This window comes from Pangasianodon hypophthalmus, chromosome 21, assembly GCF_027358585.1.
Source record: "Pangasianodon hypophthalmus isolate fPanHyp1 chromosome 21, fPanHyp1.pri, whole genome shotgun sequence".
Taxonomy (NCBI): Eukaryota; Metazoa; Chordata; class Actinopteri; order Siluriformes; family Pangasiidae; genus Pangasianodon; species Pangasianodon hypophthalmus.
This window is the reverse complement of record NC_069730.1, coordinates 10,072,390-10,094,530: the sequence shown is the minus strand read 5'-3', so window position 1 is coordinate 10,094,530 and position 22,141 is coordinate 10,072,390. Positions and strand designations below refer to the sequence as shown.

Here is a 22,141-nt window from a genome sequence, read left to right as displayed (position 1 = left end):
ATACAAGCATGGTGGGAAGAAGAGGAGATGCAATTTCTTCCAAATGAAAAAAAAAAAAACTATTAAGTAGCAAGTGTGGAAAACAGATCTGCAAAAGTCATATTTCTGAAGTTCTAAGTAACTGCCATATTTGCAAAGAGTGATGATTTTAGTTGTGGGGTAACGAGGGAATTAAGTTACCACTCATGATTCATTAATTCATCTTAAGTAACCACTTTATCCTGGAAGGGCCTTATCCCAGTGGGTTGCTCTGCAGGGCAGCATGAGTCACAAAAAGTAAGAAAAAAACAATGGACTGTTGCACCTTTAAAAGCCCTTCCTGAGTTGAAGTGGGTGTGCTGGAGCAGGGAAAACACTAAAATGTGCAACAAAGGGGGTACTCTAGGACCAGGTTTGGGAACCTGTGACCTAGACAATAACTCATCCCTTTCTGTGCACAGTGTGTGGTAATCACCCTCTAATCAGTGTCGGTTTCTGACCACAGGACTGCTGTTGGTTGGATATTTTTGTCTGGTGGACTTCTCAACCCACCAGTGACAAAGTTTTAAAAATCCCAATATTGCTCCACCTGATGCACTTCTATTATCACAGCACCTACTAAGATGCTGCTAACATGCAAGTGGCCCACCATTAAAATATCTGTTCAAGCAGCAATGGGGATCTCTTTCCATTGATGGGCCATTAAGAGGGGTGATGACAAACTTTGCATAGCTACTGCATGTAGGCTATAGTAATAATTGTATACCTAAACATGCATGTACATGGGGTCCTAATATCTAACAAATTGGCAACTGAGTGTCTAATTCACATTCATGAAGTACAACGTATTGCGGGACCTAAAGTAAAAATGAAGAATGCTATATTACAAACACTTATTTACAAAACATAATCACCTTGAATTTAGGTGAGGAATCTTTTGTATAGGGGTTTTCTTTCTTACATCAAAAGCAAACATGAATATGTGGGAGATTCAGGAACATTTATGTTATATTGCTCAAAGCTAATTACAATGAATAAAAACCTAAGTTGTATGAAAGAATTTTCTTAATCAAAGTATGATTTATGTATGGTTATCATATAATCCATCAAGTATAATCAAGAGTTAAAATACTTAGAAATAATAAGAGATTTAGTACATTTATAGAGTGACTTTATGCATATGAGTTTTACAAGGATATTTCTGTGTATGTGAATCAAGAAACCTAAAACAAACTGGTGTGACCTTGCAGGTGGACTGTGCTTTTGGGAAAAACAATAAACACAGAGTTCTCATTCATAAATTGTATCTTCTTCAGTCCAGATGCGCTCTGTAATGTCTCATGTGATGGTGTTTTTCTCTCTGACTACTGAAGTGCATTGTTGAAGCTGTGATGAAGGTTAACTGTTTTAAAAAATAAACTGACTGAACTCTCGCCACGGTTAAAACTAAGATAGAGGGTCAATGAAATAATTGTGGCGAGAGACAAGGGTGTGATAAAAAGAAAAAAAGAGAAGACTTCACTTAATGAGATCATTGTTTTAGAAGTGTATAAAACCATGAGCCACGACTATGTAAATCAGATGATCATCTTGGCTTTGTTGGTTGATTCAATAAAGTCTGATTTTTGGCATCCAAATCTCTTTGACTTTTTAAAGTTATTTTTCTTATTCTGAACTGAAGAGTTTTGCCACGACAATTGCAACAAACACATATACTAAAACGGAAAAGTCAAAAATCTAACGGTGCCTGTATTGGACTAGAACAAGCTGTTGTTAAAGAGCATTGCGAAGCGTAATTTCCGTTTCCGCCTTGTCTCCGGTAATATTAGCTATCTTGTTTTGCGCCTAACTGACCCAGTGTTACTGAAAACATCGTTTGTTCGGACAAATACCGTTTTAATACCTCAACAAATTGAGTTTAATAGCGTATAACACTCGTTTTTTAATGACATTTGAAGCAAAGCTAGTTTTAATGACACTATAGTTAGTACTAAAATTGGTTGTGTAAAGCAACTAGCTAAGCAGCTAGCCCCTAATTTTCTGTGCCGCAGCTAGGCGCTATGGCGGGGAATCCGCAGCAGCAGCAGGCCGTGAGCAAACCTCCTTCAGGGAAACACGGCAACGTTTTACCTCTGTGGGGCAATGAGAAGACAATGAACCTAAACCCTATGATTCTCACAAATGTGTTATCATCTCCGTATTTCAAGGTTCAGTTGTATGAGCTGAAGACCTACCATGAGGTCGTGGACGAGATCTACTTCAAGGTAAAGCCAGCTAAAGTTACACAGCCAGCGGGCCCGCGATACTACGGCTTCGACAGTTAGCTTGCCAGGTCTCAAAGTGCTGACGCGGGATTCGACACTGTTTTCTTATGTTAGTGGTTCAGTTATACTGTAGTGCACCACAAACGGACTGTTACTGGTAGAGGAGCACGCTGACTTTAGGTAGCTTTCTAACAGGATCAGATAACGTTAGGTTTCTAAACAGTTGTGACAAGAATATTTTGCAACTCAGACGGTGATAAGAATTGACATCTATAACCAGATATTTTGGCCCTTAGATTTCACTTGCTTGTTTTGAAATGGAAATATGTTCGTCGTCTTTATAACAGATGCCGAATAAAACTTGAGAGTTTTGGTTTCGAAAAAACCCAAAACGCGTCGTGTTTAAGTTAATAAGCACATGCTTTTACCTTTCTATGTGTATTGGTTAGTGACCGAGGTTTGTATCTAGAAAGAAGTCCGTATATTTGTTTGTTTGTTTTGTGCTGCTTTTCGGTTATTGGCAGATCCATTCAAATTTAGCGAATTAGTTGATCAACACAAAATTTGATGAAGGATTTTAGCTTTTTTCCACGATTGCCCAGCAATGCACGTGTTTGCTCATCTCACCACAGGTTTGATCGCCAAACAAATTAACCATTTAAAACAGTGATTGCCAAGGTAACCTTGGTAGTCTTAGTTTAAAATCAGATAGCACTCTGTGCTAGCTAGTCCCGGAACTTGGAGAAGGAGGAGCTCAGTTTTTAGATGATAATTTGTGTTTAAGCGGGAACCTCTATTTCAGTGGAGTGTAGAGGTGTGGACTGGTACAGGGGTCTTGCGGGACAAAACCAAAAACAGTCATACGAACAATATCAGATAAGGGACAAAGAAAGGCCGCGTTCATTAACACGGAAGTGCGTTGGGAGCTCGTGCTGCCTGAAACAATTACCGCGTACTTTCATACATTGGAGTCATTGCTTTATCCAGGTTAGGCTCAACGGTGGCTTAAATTACCAGTGTGTTTAGTTTTTTGGAAATGGACCCGGCCAAATGTGAACAAAAATAACTACCGGAGCGCGTGATTATTCAAAGTTTTTGTGGGAGTGGGTGGGATTGATTAAAATTCCTCCAGGAGTAGGAGGGGAAAATAAGTCCCACGCACCCCTATTGCCCTTTACTTGTTTGCGCATCTTTAAAAGTTTCTATTATTTTGTATTTTCATCAGTAATACCATACTGTGTGTTGTATATTTTTTCCTCAGGTAACCCATGTGGAGCCGTGGGAGAAAGGCAGCAGGAAAACAGCAGGGCAGACTGGAATGTGCGGAGGGGTAAGTAGAAGTATGTGCTTCTGGATCTCCTTTACCATTTGCTTTAAAGGAAAAATCTAGCATATTTGGAGCTCTGCTTGTGGCACAGAGAAGTGCACTGATGGTCTTGCATGCAGTCCTGAGCAATCTTAGCAGTGTATCGTGGATATCTACAGGGCTATGTGTTGTCCACCCTTCTGACGAATGCTGATTCGTTGAGGTGGCGTGGTGTGTCTGGTTATATACATGGAAACTTTGTGACAAAACACTTATCCCTTTTCCATGAGTTTTATGAAGGGTTTCAGAGTAATATTGCTAATATATTTCTTTATTTGACAGCAAACCTGGCATCACTCTCCTGCAGTGCTATAATGAGCACAAACATCTGAAATTGCTGTTGTGCAGCAATATGAGTGAGAGAAATTAATAAAATCAATTCACACATGTAACTAATAGGGGTGTAACGATACACAAAATTCAAATACGAGCAGGCGAATGAAAAAAACGTTTTTCCATGTGTGCCATACGGTTGGTCCGAGCAATCATTCAAGCTAGTCGTTTGCCTTTGTAACTTTACTGCATCATACCCATTTTGCACAAACTTCAGAAAATCTCAACTCGCATGTCACTTTGTCGCTTGCCGCTGTTGCTGAAATCATAGCTCTGCACTCCCCTCATACATAGACAATAAATGGTTGCCTGTCGCTTTGCTGCTCACTCTTGTGAAAACACTTTTAGAATGTAACAAAATTAAACTAATGGTTAATGAAAGATCAGCTGCCTGGTTGGGGTTTTGACTGCTGTACAGGGTTGTCAGGTTTCAGCAAAAAGACTTGATTAACTTATCATTATTAATTAATTATTAATTAAAATTATCCATATTAGTTTGACTCTTTTTGAATAAACAAATAGTTGATTCCCCAGAAACAGCTATTCAAGGCAGAAACATTAATGACTTGATGTATGTTTGCCACCTTGAACACTTCACTCTCAGGAAAAAAGAGTACTTTAGAAAAAAAAAAAAAAAAGAAATACCAGGTGTATTCATCTCAGTCATGATTTTATTTCAGAAACTTGAAAGTCGAATATTAGAAATAAAATCACCTGGTCTTTTTCCAGTCTTGAGCTGTCCAGTTTCGCCAAGTCTTTGCCCATGGTAGCCTCAGATTCTCGTTCTTGGCCGACAGGAGTGGGACCTGATGTCTTTTGCTGTTTTAGCCCATCCAACTCAAGGTTTATATATATATATATAAAGTGGGCCGCATATTTGATTTGGCACAGTTTTTACGCCTACGCCAGATGCCCTTCCTTACGCAGCCTTCCCCAATTTTATCCGGGCTTGGGACCGGCACTGGGAGTGCACTGTTTTGGGGTTGGTTCCCTGGCCAGGAAACAAACCCGGGCTGCAGCATTGAGAGCACCGTGCCCTAACCATTAGTCCTTCAGGGACCCAGAGCTGGTTATTTGTGTTAATCAATGCAATTTCAAAGCATTAAAAATATATAGTCTTAGCATATGGATTGAGGCTCATAAAATGGTGATATGGCACATGCTGAATTTGAGTTTGACACCCCTGTCCTAAAATGTACACTGTGGGGTGCATAATCATAATAATCAAATGCTAACCTTCTAATAGCATTAAACACTCCTTCTCCAAACTTCGTTTCAGTTCACTCACACTAAGCCTTTACTTGTCTGTGTAGTTTGAATTAACATACATATTTAAAAAGTGCCATTTATATCATATATAAAAAGTAACGTAGGATACATGTCTGTTGTGAAGTCTTTAAAAATCAAACAACAAGGCTTGTACGACATAAGTTTTAGCATCTGTACACTATATTACACTGTTGCAATATGCCACGCAGTTTAATCTGATTATATTGGTTTACCACACTTGCCAATCTTCAAATTTTGGATAGGCACTCTGAATTTAATAATAGAGTATGCTTGTATGAGTTACTGCTCAAAAATTTACCAAAAGAGCAGTCTTTTTTCTCTCCAGGAAAACAGATGAGCCAATTGACACACATCTGGATTGATCTCTTTTCAGTATTAGCTAACACTGCCTGGAACCCCGATGTTCTTGTCTCATTTCGCATGCTCTGCCCTCTTTCACAGTACATGGAGAATGTTTTGAGTTCTTTCATGTGAAATAAAATGTATCAGTGTATGTTCAACTTGGCAAGTATATAGGTAACATCGGTTGTAGTTAACTACATTTGTTAGGGATATCACTGAACTATTTTGGCCAAAAAATTGGTTTTAGGCCAAATCTACCTATTTACCAATAATGTTAATTGCAATGACAAGAAAGTGACTAAATCTGCCGTTTTTTTTTTTTTGGTCTGTCAATGTGATGAATTCTGGCTCCCCAGCAGAATCTGAAAGGGGCCCAATCTAATCAAGCAGCTGGTGAAGACTTGTTCTAGGTTGTGTTTTTCTTTAATAGCGGCCATATTTTCTTTCTTCCCGGAAGACTTTAGCTAAGGGTCTATCAAGCAAAGTAAGCACTTTGTGGTCGCTCAGTTATACCATCCCTATATCCCTTGTGCGTATCTGCAGGATGTCTGCAGTTCTGTGCTTCCCCTTGTTGGGCTCTGAGGTGGGTGGTGAGTAGGGTTGATGAAACAAATTATGCATAGTCATGGCTACCAAACAAAACCTTAAAAGAAGGATGATAACTAGCAGAGGTTCATAAGTTTTGAATTTTTATCACCTGACATGCCCCTTGCCAAATGATTTCCCTTCGTTTTACAAAAAGGCATAGCAGGGACAGTCAAAGATGCAAAAATAATAATAATAATAATAAATAATAAAAAAATTGCAGATTCCAGAAAGCTATAGGACATGGATGAGGCTGAAACAGCTTCAGAACTGACACAACATGGTGTGACAGACATTAAGCAAATAACATTCAACAAAAAAGATTGAATATTCAGTATGCCTACCACCAGAAAAGATTCTAACAGGCTACCAAAGGGTATCTGTTCATTTGTATACAGTGATAGGACAAAGAAAGTATACCCTTTCTTTACAGTTTTCTGTTTATTTATCATGGCATAAATAACAGTTGTGCGGTCCTCAACAGCTTCTATAAACAAACAAATAACCTCAAGTGACAACAAAAAGAACACAATATGTAGTCGTTTTTTCTCAAAAAGTAAACCAACATTCAGAAACCAGGCGGGGAAAAATAAGTACACCCTATCATTCAGCAACGTCTAGAAACTGCAGTTAGCAACAATTTGTTTTTCTGTCTGCGTTTCAGTCTCTCACGTCGTTTTGGAGAAATTTTGGCCGATTTTTCTTTACAACGCTGCTTCAGTTCGTTGATATTTGAGGGTATTTATTTATGCACAGCTCTTTTAAGATCCCGCCACAGCATCTCAATGGGGCTGAGGTCTGGACTTTGACTTGGCCATTCAAACACCTTGATTTTTTTCTTCTTTAGCCATTCAGATGGCAATTTTCTGGTGTGCTTAGGATCATTGTCCTGTTGCATGACCTAATTTCTCTTGTCTTTCTCTTCTCTTTCTCTTAATAGCTTAAGACAAACCAACACAATTCAGCCTACCCTCCAGTTTTTCATTCACAGCATCTACATTTGTACAAGGCCTCAAGTGCATCTGTCCTTTTGGGCTACGTGTAAAACCCCACTTAGAAAACTTGGACCTTCCGTGGCTTCATTCCCCCGTTGAATTTAAATTGGTTAGGCTCTGGAATGAACTGATTAGGCTTTGGAATCGATCCGAACAGGATCAAGGGCACAGCAAGGTCAAATGTCTGATAGATTTTTCTTCAATCGCTTCTGTCCTGTTTGTCATACAATGATGTTACTTATGTGTTCATGTTTAGGAACTCAAGACCTATTTTTGGTTAGCTATATTTTTTACCATCAGTTTAATCTCTTCCTTCCTGTTTGTTATACAAAGATCCTACTTACACCTTCATGGTCAGGAAATCAAGACCATTTCAATCAATATGTACGATTTTTACCACTGGTCCATCCATCTATCCATCAGTGTGTCTGTGCATCTGTCTGAGATTCTTGTTAGCACATTATCTCAAATGGGTGGTTGAATGTTTGTAGAATAAGAATGTTTTCTATAGAATTATTGTTGTAACCTACAGATGAACTGATTAGATTTTGGAATCAGTCCAAACAGGAGCAAGGTCGCAGCAAGGTCAAATGTCTGAAATAGACTTTTTTTTTTTTTTTTTTTTAAAGTATATTTTACGGGTAGTTCTGGCATACAAATTAGTAACAAGAAGGACTTGACCCCTGTCAATACTGTTGGCATCAAATAATAGTTTGCATTTTATCCAAAGTGTATTTTTACAGAAGTAGCTCGCCATATGAATGTTATTACATTATATTAGCTACCACGTTTTAAGCAAGTCAGTTAGGTGTCTGGGTAACAAAGGTGTTCAGGGGCCTGTGTGAAAATTGAACTATGCTAAGAACCAAGATTTTTCAGCCCATAACCTGGTTGCCTCTGTCAGCAGGTTCAGATCTGGCCATAGATAGAGTTTTCTACAAGATGATGAAACTGCTAGTTATGTATGTTTGCATGTATATATCTCCCTGGATATTTGCCAGGGTCATGTTTTAACACCTAGATACCTTCTTTTGCATGTGTGAATACATGCCAAGACCTTTACCGTAGTCACGTGGTGACTGTATGACGTATTTTACTGTAAAATACCATCATCAGTGACTATCCCCCTGGATCCTTCTCCCAGAGTTTCCTCCGGGTTGGCAGTGGTTCAGATTGACACCAAGCCCTGGTGGTTATCCAGAATAGTTACATATGTAACTATCATTCTGTTTCATAGTCCATGAAGGTTTGTGACTAGCAGAACTTTTTGGTTGTGGCGTTTGGTTCAGATTTGACTAAATCTAGCAAAAAGGATTTGATCAAGGATTTGATAACAGACATAGAACTATGATATTGCTCACGTATTGACCACATGAACGTCATTCCTACATTGTAACTTGTTATTCCCTTGGAGTCAAGACTGTGTATATAGTGGGAAGAAGCAATTTGGTGGTTCATCCCAAGGAGTGCTATACAGTCATTCAGTTACCATGTGATTTGGATGGGGTGTGTGTGTGCACGCCCACAAGAAGTGAGCTCAGTGTTTGGGTTTGAGCCTTACTGAAAACTGGTTTGACTTAAAAAGAATTAAGTACCAGTAAGGAGCTGAAATGTTCTGTATGAAAGAGTGGACCAAGATCAACCTAAAAGTGTATCCAACCTGATTTATACTTCTGCAAGCAGATCAGGACAGAGGTTGTTTTTTTTTTTTTTTTAAATCCGTTTCTGTTGTGAGCTGTTTTACTACACTTTCACACAGGTTTGGCGTACAAGCACATTTGAAGAGGAAGGAAAGCACTGGATGCAATGAAGGAAAAATTTTTTGTTTATACTTCAGATTTACTTTGAATTGTATTATTCTGATATTAATACAATATTAATCTGAATTTGATATAACCCACGGCAGTAATGTTACAATCTCTTATCACACTGTTTCCAGGTATGCAACCAGACACACATACACACACCTCTCTACCAACCAATCCACTTTCAACCAGTGTGGTATTGTAAATCTTTCTGGGTGGGGTTTGTTAATTTTTGCTCATTTTCAAGAAGGGTGCCAATAATTCTGAAGGCCACTGTAGTGTTAGAGTAGTGTTCTAGTAGTGATAATGTCTTCCAGCACAAGGGTGCATGTGATTCTTTTTATTAGTTCTTGTGGCGTGATCGTTGAAACAGGGTTCTTGAGTTTCTTGCAAATCTTGTTTTTGTTGCAGGTGCGAGGTGTAGGCACAGGTGGTATCGTCTCCACAGCTTTCTGTCTACTGTATAAGCTGTTCACGCTAAAACTGACCCGCAAACAGGTGATGGGTCTCATTACACACACAGACTCCCCGTACATCCGAGCACTTGGCTTCATGTATATACGGTAAGAGTCCACTCTTTTTACATAAATTTTGTCAAGGTACTTTGGGAGAAGAATGCAATACTATGGTGCAGAACACCACATAATGTGATGCATGAAACTTTAGATTTGTTTCTTAATGATTTTTTAAAACAAGTTCCAAGAAGTGCATTATTTACTTTAGCTTTTAGGGGAACTTCAGTAAAAATGGGTAAGCGTAAGGATCTGAGCAACTTTGACAAATTGTGGTAGCTAGATTTCTGGGTCAGAGCATCTTGAAAATGGCAGGTCTTGTGGGGTGTTCCTGGGATGCAGTGGTTAGTACCTACCAAAAATGGTCCAAGGAAGGACAACTGGTATACCAGAGACAGGGTCATGAGCGCCCAAGGCTCAATGATGCGTGTGGAGAGTGAAGGCTAGCCCATCTGGTCCAATCCCACAGACGAGCCATTGTAGCAAAACCTGCTGAAAAAGTTCATGCTGGCTATGATAGAAAGGTGTCAGAACACACAATGCAGCTTGCTTTTACATAATGTGGACAGTCAGGTGCGTGTGTGTCACTTACCTGGGTCAGAGCTGTTTTGGCAGCACAAGGGGGACCTACACAATTTTAGGCAGGCAGTTTTAATGTTATGTCTGATCAATGTATTTTATATATAATTTGTATTAGATTACTATATATAATGACATTGTGTTGACTTTTTCTTTGTTTTATGCTCTACAGATACACACAACCCCCTGCAGACCTGATCGAGTGGTTTGAGCCCTTCCTTGATGATGAGGAGGTATGTCGCCACGGGTAATACTTTCAACTTTCTTTTACATTGAATATATTTAGAAACATGGGCTGTTTCATGGTGTAGTCACTGGCCCTCTACACCACCTATCACAGAGCCATTGCAGTAAGGATAGTGTTTGTGATGGCAGGGTTTCTGTGCTTGTTTTCATTGAAACCTAAACCTTTCTCAGCTAAAAAAAAAAAAAAATACTGTCTCACCAATATATTTACCAATATTTGTAATTCCTAATGCAGTGTACACCTGCATGTCTGTGATGGGGGTTCTGAACCTTGATTGATTAGTTGCTCATTATTTATTGAATGACACTTGTGATTTTCCTGAAAAGGACCTTAAGATGGAATTTTTGATGCATATTGCTGACTTTTCACCTTTGCCTTCATTTTGCTTAATGTTCATCTGAAAACTTTTAATATGAAATCTTTTATATGTTTATATATCAGCCAATGGAGATCACATATTTAGGCCAAAAATCGGCCAGTGCTATAGCCAATCGATCATCTTATTCCTGTTCAGCAGTTTTGTAAGAAGTTATATATTAAGACAAAATCAGTTTTCTTTGTAGCCTTTCATGACTGCTGTAGAAATAAGATTTTAACCCCCCCACTGTTTTCTCCATTTTCTAATTTACAGCCTACCAGTAAACCTACCACTGCCTACTTTCTAAAACAATACAGTTCTGATTTTTGGTGTTTTCTGACTAGCGAGGGATTGAGATATCATATCGAGTTACGGCTGTCTGAGGAAATTAAGTGTAATGATTGATTGGCATGTTTTGGCCATACTGTTTACAAATCTCAATATTTTTATTATTGAGTTTTGGACTCTACTGAATACTACGACACCAATTTTTTTGAAAATGCAGCAAAAATCCTAAAACAAGTTCACAGAAGTAAGTTTTGCATATTGTACAAATTGAGTGGGAGGGGCTACAAAGTCCAAAGAGCAGATTTTTATGGCTTGAGACAGTGTAGTTTCACTATATATCATATTTTACAAGAGAGATATTTCAATTTTTTTTTAAATGAGTAGTGCCACACAAAAGCCACAATCGGTCAATGAGGAATTTGGACACAATGAAAACAATAAAGAATAAGCCTAGTAGCCTAAGTACATGAACACACGTGTGCACTTTTCATGGTCGCTATGTAAACTGGGGAACTAGAGAGCTAAATATAATGTTCTGTGATGCTCTTGATTAATTCTAAAGGCTAATGCATACTGGATGCATCACATAAAGACCTCATTCAATTCCATTTTAAAAAGGGTTCCAATCAACACTGGCTGAAGTGCTGCCCATCATTTAAGCCCCATGTCTATTTCAAGCTCATGCATGAGTGAAGTGTAAACTCCATTGAAATCCTTGAATCACAAAACCACACTTTCTATATCCTGTGCAGTTTATTTAAAATCAGAGTTTCAAAAGATATGATTGCTATTCAGATACAGAAACAAGCTTGTAGCTTGTGTGGAAACAAAGCAGGATTGATGGGTCTTTATCTGATACTTACACGTGCTTACTCATTTCGGTATCTGTATCAAAGAGTAACAAAAACATGTATAGTCTGGAAAAAATGGCATCAGTGCATGCCTAGTGTTAACCCTGTCAAATGTCTGCTGAAAGCTTATTGGCCGATGATAGCCATGTTTATAAATGGTTCATGAGGCATTTTGTGTGACAGATGCCAAGGAGTCACACAGAAGAATTTACATGGTTTGGCTTATGATTCTCAAGATATGGCCAAAATGTAAAACCCTGCACTAGGGCACCACCATGAGGCTGATCATGTTCATCTCTTTTGCCTGAATAGTTGGCCTCTACGATCTACGGTTTTGGTCTGCTTAATAAGTTGAGGGGGTAAAAAAAGAAAAGAAATCCAATCACTTAATGCTTTGCCTCTAATCATCATAAGAAAAGAACAAACAATTACAAGAGGGTTTCAGCACTTCTTGTTGGACACTAAAATGATTATTCCAAGCACTTTGTGTAATATTGAGCAAAAATGAAGGCACAGCATGGTGATGTGTGGAGAGAGTACAACTCAACCAAAATTTTAACCAAAGAGTTGCTGCTGTTTTGTTGAAAGTACAAACATATATTGCATCAAAAACATTGTCAGAACTGAATAAAGATTATGACTATGTAGAATGGTCCCCTCCCTGGGAATTCAAGGACTTGAAATTGTTTAGGTTTTCTGGGCAACCAAAACTGAGGAAGCAGATTGGACTTTTTGCTTGCCCAGGGACCTAGCTAATAAATTTGTGATTTGCCTAGTCCTTGTTTAATGTGTTTTAATTCAATTAAAAAAGAAATTGCTAATAAATACCCCTGGGGCAATTTGTATTGTCCATTAAATCGGGTATTGTATTTTTAAGCATTAGCTTGTTCGTGAATGGAGTGGGGAAAAATGTTCCCACATTTTCAACAAGTATAAAGTTAGACATACTCTTTCTAACAAGTTATAGTTGATATACTACGCAACATCAGCAGCCTAGCATGAAGTGTTCCTACATATTCTTTAGAATAGAGAGTACTTTTTTCCAAAGCTGACTGAAGTCCTAGTTGTGCGAATCTAGAGGTGCAGTGCCTATAGAAAATCATCATACCCCTTTCAAATAGTTACTTTGTCATACAGCCTGAAATCAAACCCCATTCCAAATAACCTTTCCAGCTTTATTTACAATTTTGGTCTTACAACATCAAACCAATGAAAGAAAAAAAACACAACAGTTCTGCAAATTAATAAAAAACAAAAAACTAGAATAACAGGGTTGGAAAAGTCATCAGTCCCTTGATTTAATACTTCGTAGAGCCACCTTTTGCTTTAATTACAGCCATCAGTCTTTTTGGATATGTCTGTACTAGCTTTGCACACCTTGATTGGGGAATATTTGCCCATTCTTCCTTGCAGAATTGCTCAAGTTCAGTCAAATTCTGTGGTGAGCGGCAATGGACTGCTCTCTTCAAATCCATCCACAGATTTTCGATTGGATTTAAGTCAGGGCTCTGACTTGGCCACCCAAGGACATTCACCTTCTTATCCTTAAGCCATTTCGTTGTTGTTTTGGCAGTATGTTTAGGGTGATTGTCGTGTTGGAAGGTGAATGACCTGCCCCTCTTCAGCTGTCTAGCAGAGGGACGCAGTTTTCCTCAAGAATTTGGATGTACTTGGCAGCATCCATTTTCCCTTCAATCCTGACCAATCGCCCAGTCCCAGCTGAAGAGAAACACCCCCACAATATAGTGCTGCCACCACCATGCTTCACAGTAGGTATGGTGTGTTTGCTTTTCGCCAAACATAGCACTTGGAGTTCAGTCCAAAAAGGTCAATTTTGGTCTCATCAGACCATAGCACCTTTTGCCAGAAGGTATCAGACTCTTCCAAATGTGTTTTTGCATAGCCAGATGAGACTGAGTGTGACACTTTTTTTTAGGAAAGCCTTCTTTCATGCCACCCTCCCATACAGGCCAGCTTTGTGTGAAGCTTGGGAGATAGTTGTCACATGCACAGACTGACAAGATCCAGCCATAAAGCCTTGTAAGTCCTACAAAGTTGCCTTTGGCTTCCTGGTAGCTTCTCTTATCAATGTCCTCCTGGCTCTGTCATCCACTTTGGACGGTCGGCCTGATCTAGGCAATGTGCTGGTGGTGCCATACGCTTTCCACTTCTTAATGAAAGCACTTTTTGAAAGCACTTTCCCAACCATGGTGAATTCTATGCAGTACCATGCACTACTAACAGTGGAATCTTCAAGAAGCAGCTCGTTTTATTCTAAAGTAATCAACACCACTACTATTGATGTCAGGTGGGGCAATTAGCCTGGTGTTTAATCTGGAAGTTGATTGCTTGCACCTGAGCAAGTTTATAATGGTATACTCTAAGGGGCTGATCACTTTACCAAACCAGGCTTTTCACTGATTAATTTTTAATAACCCTCCTGAATTTTTTTAAATGATATTTTTACTTTAATGATGAGGGTTATAATGTGTACATGAAGCTCAAAAAACTTAATTTATTTTATTTTCCAGGGTGTAATGTGACAAAAGGTAAAGGTTTTCACAGGGTATGATGATTTTCTATAGGCACTGTATGTCTGGACGTTTGTGTGTAAGTCTAGCTAACTGCAATCTTCTCTTTCTTAGATGGCCTTATGCAGAAGAATGGGAGTAATATATGAATGGGCCTTATGAATGGGAGTAATATATCCCAGCACTGCAGGTTTGCGTGCGTGAGTGCAAACAGAACCCCTTCCTGCTCTAAAGTCAAAGGCACAGTGTACCTGTACTATAGCTCCCATACTGACTGACTGGAGCTATAGCAGTTTAGATGTGTGCCTGAATAAGATACAAAGAGTATTTTAAAGTATGGTAGGAGAATTTGCCCAGACCATTGTTAAGAACATCAAAGGATTTTTCTGCAATTTATATTTTCTGAAATCCTGGTTAGCGGACAGAAATTCTCCTCTGTGAAGACTGTGATTTTAAATAACGTAATTGTCAGCATAAATTATTTATAGCTGTCCTGTTAAATTAGAGTTTTGTTTCGTTTATGATTGTCTTATAAAGACAGTAAACTAATGTCCATTCATCCTGCGTGTGGGGCTACAGTGTGAGTACTGTGGGCTGAGATAATTAGCTATTTTGAATTGGTCTGTGTTTTCATCAGCACCATTCTGCACTCACTCATGTGGTAAATGTAACATATGAATATTGAGCTTGATGAAAACAGAGGTGAAGTTTCAGTTTTTGGTCATCACAGACAGGGAATTTGTTTCCCCAGTTTAAATTCCGGAGTTAGTGCACTTAGTGCTTTCCCTGCTCTATAATGCCTCATTAAACATTTTAGTGGGTTATGGTCTCTTTAGGGGTTTATTAGTTGATGAGTTTTATACTGATAAACATTACACTGCATAGCACGATGGGTTTCCTTGACTTGATTTGGAGAACCCTGATGTGCATCCTTTTTTTCTAACCAAATCTTTACATTAAAAAAAATCAGATGGGCTACACAATGTTAGTTTTCACTACTCAAAATCAACTTTTTACCTATTTAAAAAAAAAAGAAATTACTGATTAATTTGAATGTGTTTTGTTTAAGCAAAGAAAGCACTAAACTGTGAAGTGCTGTGTGCATTCAGTTGTAGGAAAACCCTGATATATAAAACATTTCAGTGTGCTGGAGCTGCTGGTGTCAATAAATACCCTGTGTGTTTGTGTGATCAGGAGCTGGATGTGAAGGCTGGCGGTGGGTGTGTGATGACTATCGGTGAGATGCTGCGCTCCTTCCTCACAAAGCTTGAATGGTTCTCCACACTGTTTCCACGTATCCCAGTGCCTGTTCAGAAGACCATCGACCAGCAGATGAAAAACCGACCACGCAAACCACCACAGAAAGAGGGCAAAGAGGATGAGGAGGAAGGCGACTGGCACCGATCAAGGTACATCACAGGATTCTTAGCAGCCCTATTCAGAAGTGTTGAAAATTTTGCTTTGTCATGTAAGTTGAGCATTGAGCATATGGCTGTATGGATACTTAGTTCATCTTTGGAAGTCAGTGCACAGCTGATGTCATTCCGGTCTGTTATAACATGACTAACACAGGTGATATTGTATTTATTAGTAAAAAAAAAAAGGCCAAAGCACCACACCAAAAAGCAAAATCTTCAAAAAAGGTAATCCAAGGCACACTTCCAATTTAGACTGTAAAAAATCCTTTATTTATATGGCTATTTCTTAGTAGAAATATTAAAATTAAAGAGGGAATATGGGCCGTGAACCCACGTGTTCCGGCGGAAATGCTTTCTTCAGGGTGCAAAATCTTCATTGTTTTGCTCTTGCATCATCTGACCTCCTTCGGTGAAAAACAATCCACAAGGGATTACTTTTCAAGAATTAAAAAGAGGTGAATTTTATCCACCATTGAAAGCAATCCATGGTGCTGCATTGTATTTCACTGTGCAATTCCGTTTGTGAAATACAATATACATCTTGTATTGCTTTTCTTTGGTGACATACAGAAAACAAGACACTGAAAAACAAAACCTTAATTGCATTACTCTTACTTTATCTCTTCAGTGAAAACCAGTGTGGGATTACTTTTTAAGAATTAAATGCTGAGTTTAGTCAGAAGTGAATGTAATTCCCCTGTGTATGCATTTCTCTTTGCTGTGTGTAAGAGTAGTGCCACCTCTTAATACAAACAGTCTAACCACAGCCCTCAGTTGTACTCAGGGGTGTGATTGTAATCAGAGGGACCCAAAGGGACCCAGAAGTGTTGCTTTTTGCTTTTTGAATTAAACTTTTTTAAGCGATTTCAAAACTCATTACAATCATTCACATACAGTGGGGCAAAAAAGTATTTAGTCAGCCACCAGTTGTGCAAGTTCTCCCACTTAAAAAGATGAGAGAGGCCTGTAATTTTCATCATAGGTACACTTCAACTAGGAGAGACAGAATGGGGGGGAAAGAATCCAGGAAATCACATTGTAGGATTTTTAATGAATTAATTGGTAAATTCCTCGGTAAAATAAGTATTTGGTCACCTACAAACAAGCAAGATTTCTGGCTCTCACAGACCTGTAACTTCTTTAAGAGGCTCCTCTGTCCTCCACTCGTTACCTGTTTTAATGGCACCTGTTTGAACTTGTTATCAGTATAAAAGACACCTGGCCACAACCTCAGTCACTCTCCAAACTCCACTATGGCCAAGACCAAAGAGCTGTCAAAGGACACCAGAAACAAAATTGTAGACCTACACCAGGCTGGGAAGACTGAATCTGCAATAGGTAAGCAGCTTGGTGTGAAGAAATCAACTGTGGGAGCAATTATTAGAAAATGGAAGACATACAAGACCACTGATAATCTCCCCCTGATAATCCTGGGGCTCCACGCAAGATCTCACCCCGTGGGGTCAAAATGATCACAAGAACGGTGAGCAAAAATCCCAGAACCACACGGGAGGACCTAGTGGGGGACCTAGTGAATGACCTGCAGAGAGCTGGGACCAAAGTAACAAAGGCTACCATCAGTAACACACTACACCGCCAGGGACTCAAATCCTGCAGTGCCAGACGTGTCCCCCTGCTTAAGCCAGTACATGTCCAGGCCCATCTGAAGTTTGCTAGAGAGCATTTGGATGATCCAGAAGAGGATTGGGAGAATGTCATATGGTCAGATGAAACCAAAATAGAACTTTTTTGGTAAAAACTCAACTTGTCGTGTTTGGAGGAGAAAGAATGCTGAGTTGCATCCAAAGAACACCATACCTACTGTGAAGCATGGGGGTGGAAACATCATGCTTTGGGGCTGTTTTTCTGCAAAGGGACCAGGACGACTGATCCGTGTAAAGGAAAGAATGAATGGGGCCATGTATCGTGAGATTTTGCGTGAAAACCTCCTTCCATCAGCAAGGGCATTGAAGATGAAACGTGGCTGGATCTTTCAGCATGACAATGATCCCAAACACACCGCCCGGGCAACGAAGGAGTGGCTTCGTAAGAAGCATTTCAAGGTCCCGGAGTGGCCTAGCCAGTCTCCAGTTCTCAACCCCATAGAAAATCTTTGGAGGGAGTTGAAAGTCCGTGTTGCCCAGCGACAGCCCCAAAACACAACTGCTCTAGTGGAGATCTGCATGGAGGAATGGGCCAAAATACCAGAAACAGTGTGTGAAAACCTTGTGAAGACTTACAGAAAACATTTGACCTCTGTCATTGCCAACAAAGGGTATATAACAAAGTATTGAGATGAACTTTTGTTTTTGACCAAATACTTATTTTCCACCATAATTTGTAAATAAATTCTTTAAAAATCAGACAATGTGATTTCCTGGATTCTTTCCCCCATTCTGTCTCTCATAGCTGAAGTGTACCTATGATGAAAATTACAGGCCTCTCATCTTTTTAAGTGGGAGAACTTGCACAATTGGTGGCTGCCTAAATACTTTTTTGCCCCACTGTAGAGATATACATATTTGCGTTGATCAAAATACGAAAGTATACAATTAATGCACACACATCCATACATTTACACATATTTATGAAGGTATGAAGGTGAAGTGACTTGTGGCCAAGTATGGTGATCCATACTCGGAATTTGTGCTCTGCATTTAACCCATCCAAGTGCACACACACACACACACACCGTGAACACACCCGGAGCAGTGGGCAGCCTTTTTTTTTTTTTTTTTTTTTTTTTTTTGCTGCGGCGCCCGGGGAGCAGTTGGGGGTTCGGTGCCTTGCTCAAGGGTCTCACCTCAGTTGTGGTATTGAGGGTGGGAGAGAGTGCTGGTTATTCACTCCCCCCACCTACAATCCCTGCCGGACCCGAGACTCGAACCCAAGTCTGACTCTCTATCCATTAGGCCACGACTGCCCCCGTAGTATTTACACAATACTTGCATGTCACCAAGAGTTCAAACCTTTAAAAGAGTCCATGGATGTTTATTTCTTGTCCATCTGTCCATTGTCCTTTGTCTCTTCACTCATAACCTGTTCTGAATCTGGGGCAGGGATATGACACTGATGGATAATCATTTTACATCTTGTTTTTCATATTTTATAATTAACAATACATATAACAAACCAGTAAAATTCCTTCATGTTTTTGTCAAAGTTTTGACAAAAATTCCATACCTTATCATTTTCCCATTCAGATTTATGTCCAGTTCTAAATTTCTCATTTTGTGCCGTATCTCTGATGAGTTTGAGCAGCGTATTAAGAAGATAGTTTCATCTTCTTTACAGTTGTTCACAGGACATTCTTTTGTTGTTACAAAACGGCTCCATTTAACGACACACTGTACTTGATAAGCTGCCTACACTTATTAGCCGCATCACATCACAAATGTTTTTAGATACTATCCATTGTGTTTGTTTTTAATACACTTCTCACTCTCGGTTAGTGTAAGATGTTTGTTTAAAGATACCCCCATGTGTTTTTTTGTTTGTTTTTTTTTTTTCCCTAATTTTACGTTCTTGTGATTAAATGAGTCGTTTTTTTTATCTTGTGTAAAAATGAACTATTTGCGATAATATAAAGCGCTGTACTTAAAGGTTAGCCTTGTTTTACACCTCTGTGTATTTCAGAAGCATCAGTTAAACAATCATTGATATTAATTTGTACTTTTGAATTTTTATACAAGGTTTTAAGCATATCAATAAATTTTTTGGATACCCATAATGGTCCATTACACTCCATAAATATTACTGAGAGAGAAAGAACACCCATCCCCCCCACCAAACACCCATTAGTGTTTTGTTCATGTGGTTTGGGATTATTTTATTCAGGATTTCATAATCTATATTCATCAGGCTTAAGTCATAAGGGTCACCTTTTTTATATATTAGTGATATTACACTGTGGTAAAATGATTCATTTCCCTCCTGTATTCCTTCATTAAACAGAGCACCTAAGAGATCTGCAATGTCTCTCATTCATGCTTTGTAAAGTTAGGCTGGCAGTCCATTGGGTCCTGGACTTTTCCCAACTGTAAGATCGCTTCATCCTCGTTAATGGGGTCTTCCAGATGTTGTAAATTAGTGTCTTTCAATATTGGGCATGTTGCTAAGAAGTCAGTTATCTTCCTCTAGGCTTTAGTGACGCGCGAGGCATGCAAACTGACTTTGTTTCAGCATTGTTTATCGAGCGCCGGTCTTACCTCTTTCAGAAACGTTGCCATTGCCGTCCATATAAAAACAACATACTTTAAAGTTTTTTGATAGACTCATTGTTTCTTTTTTCTTACTGAACGAACACTTATCAGGCTTTTCAGAATTATTCCTAACACATAAGTGTGAAAAAAAGAGTTCACAGTAGGGCATAGAAGTTATGTAATTGTTATAGTATACTCACTTTAATAGGATAAAAGTAATACTCACTTCTGACACTCATTCAACATTTTAATTGTTAAAAAGCATTCCCCTGCTCTGATTGCTTTATCTCTTCAGTGAAAAACAATGTAAGAGCAATGCAGTGAAGGTTCTGCTTTTCGGTGTGGTGCTTTGGCCTTGTGTTCTGTTAATGAAAACAATACCACCTGTGCATTGTATTTCATGTGTGATCGCTTTTATCTGGTATGGAATCTGCTCCATAAGAACACCCCCTAATGATATAAAGAAGTGCTAGTGATTGTATTTTTGGCTGTTATTTTGTGCTGGAGGGAGGATGGATTGGAGCGAGGGCTGACTCATGACTGCAGCTTTTGAGGGTCAAAGAATTGACTTAAATGTAAGGAGTAAGAACTTGCAGAAGAATTATTAATCTAGGAAGAGGCAGGCAGCCAATATAATTAGTAGGCCATCTTTGGAATGTTGTTCAAAACCTATTTATGTATATGACCTAGTAGTGACTGTTGTGTGTACATTGCAGCCTCGCTAGTATTACTACTCTTTTGTGTCTGGCTTTTTCCACCAGGTCCCCGAGGAAAACACCGAGCCCTCGGAGATCCCCACACCGCTCACGCAGCCGCAGTCACCACCGAGAACGGCGTGGCGCCAGCTTCGACCGCGAGCTCGAGAGAGAGAGGGATCGCCAACGCAAAGACAGGGACAGGGACAGAGACAGGGAAAGGGACAGAGTGGAGAGAGACAGGGTTGCAGACAGGGACAGAGATCGAGAGAGGGATCGACGGCATTCCCGTACCCCAGATCAAGCCTCAGACTGGCGAAGGAGCCGCGAACAGAGGAATGAGAGAAAAGAGCGAGAGAAAGAGCGGGATGGAGAGAGCGAAAGAGAGCGAAGCCGTCGGAAGGAGCGAGAGCACAAAGAACGCACCAGTGGCGGAGAGCGAGAAAGGGAGCGCTCAAAAGATAAGAGGGCCAAAGGAGAAGGAGATGAACGGCGTCACAAGGATGAGCGAGAGGAGAGGAGGCACAGGGAGGAGCGTAAGAGCAAGCGATCAAGCCAAAGCCGGAGTAGAGAGAGGAGGCACAAAGCTGAGCGCTCAAGCAGGAAGTGTTCTCGGTCACGCTCCACGAGTCGTCAGGAACCAGAGGAGAAGAGCAAGAAGCGTGAGTGCAGCAACAACAAGGAGCATATGCACAAACACAGTCACAGTCGAGAACGCAGTCACCGCAGAGATGCAAGCAACGGGAAAGAACATGTCAGAATGGACATTGAAGGGACTCCCTGAGCTTACTTTCCTCACACTTGTCTTTTCTGTCTTGTCTTGGGACCTTCTCATGCACCCCGACCTTTGTTCTACTAAGTTACTTGGTGTAGATCTCATGCAACCTTTTTTGTTCCATTACACTTTAAGCCATTATGGACATAAAAGGAAAAATGCTTTTTAAATATTTCTTTTGTTTTGAGGAAACCTTCTAGAATATTTGTACATATAATTCTGGAGAATGTTTTAAATCATACAGATGAACATGTGCTGAGTGAAACTGGCAGCATGGCAACAGCATAAACCTGCTGAAATTGTGCTGTGTTGCATTTTGTTTCTTAATAAAAATCTTGTATGAAAAGAGAAGTTTTTTTTTTTTCTTTACTGACAAACAGGTGAACACAGACCTATACGTAGTGCTATTGTTTTCGTTAGGATTTTGTTTTCTTTGTATTATTTTTCTCTGCTAAAACTGATCGTGCAGACCAAACAGTAGGTCCTACAGTCATGAAAGTTGGTCAGTATGTAGTACTCTTTCCTGCTACTTGGGCAAGAGAGATGAGCCTGATTGACCTAATGGGGGGTGCTATAGCGATGCATTTTATGTTTTGGCTCATATCTCGATTGGCATAAGTCCTACAGTGAAAATTTGTTCCTTGGGTTCTCCCAAAAAAAAAGCCATTTAGCTTTGCCCACTTAATTTTTTTTTTTTTTTTGCTAATGCAAAACCTACTTTTGCAA

General features: G+C 39.5%; 1 protein-coding gene across 2 annotated transcripts; it reads left to right on the top strand.

The window, feature by feature from the left end:
- Positions 1-1,768: 1,768 nt before the first annotated feature.
- On the top strand, positions 1,769-21,766 carry prpf38b (pre-mRNA processing factor 38B). 2 transcript variants are annotated; one of them, XM_026925427.3, is made up of 6 exons: positions 1,769-2,243; positions 3,505-3,573; positions 9,371-9,522; positions 10,223-10,283; positions 15,520-15,734; positions 20,707-21,766. In XM_026925427.3, the coding sequence occupies exons 1-6, from the start codon at positions 2,040-2,042 to the stop codon at positions 21,422-21,424; spliced, it is 1,419 nt and encodes a 472-aa protein (XP_026781228.2). In that variant the 5' UTR covers positions 1,769-2,039; the 3' UTR covers positions 21,425-21,766. The 2 variants fall into 2 exon arrangements, with proteins under 2 accessions (XP_026781228.2, XP_053083557.1); XM_053227582.1 differs by lacking the exon at positions 1,769-2,243 and adding an exon at positions 2,287-3,230.
- The last annotated feature ends 375 nt before the right edge of the window (positions 21,767-22,141 follow it).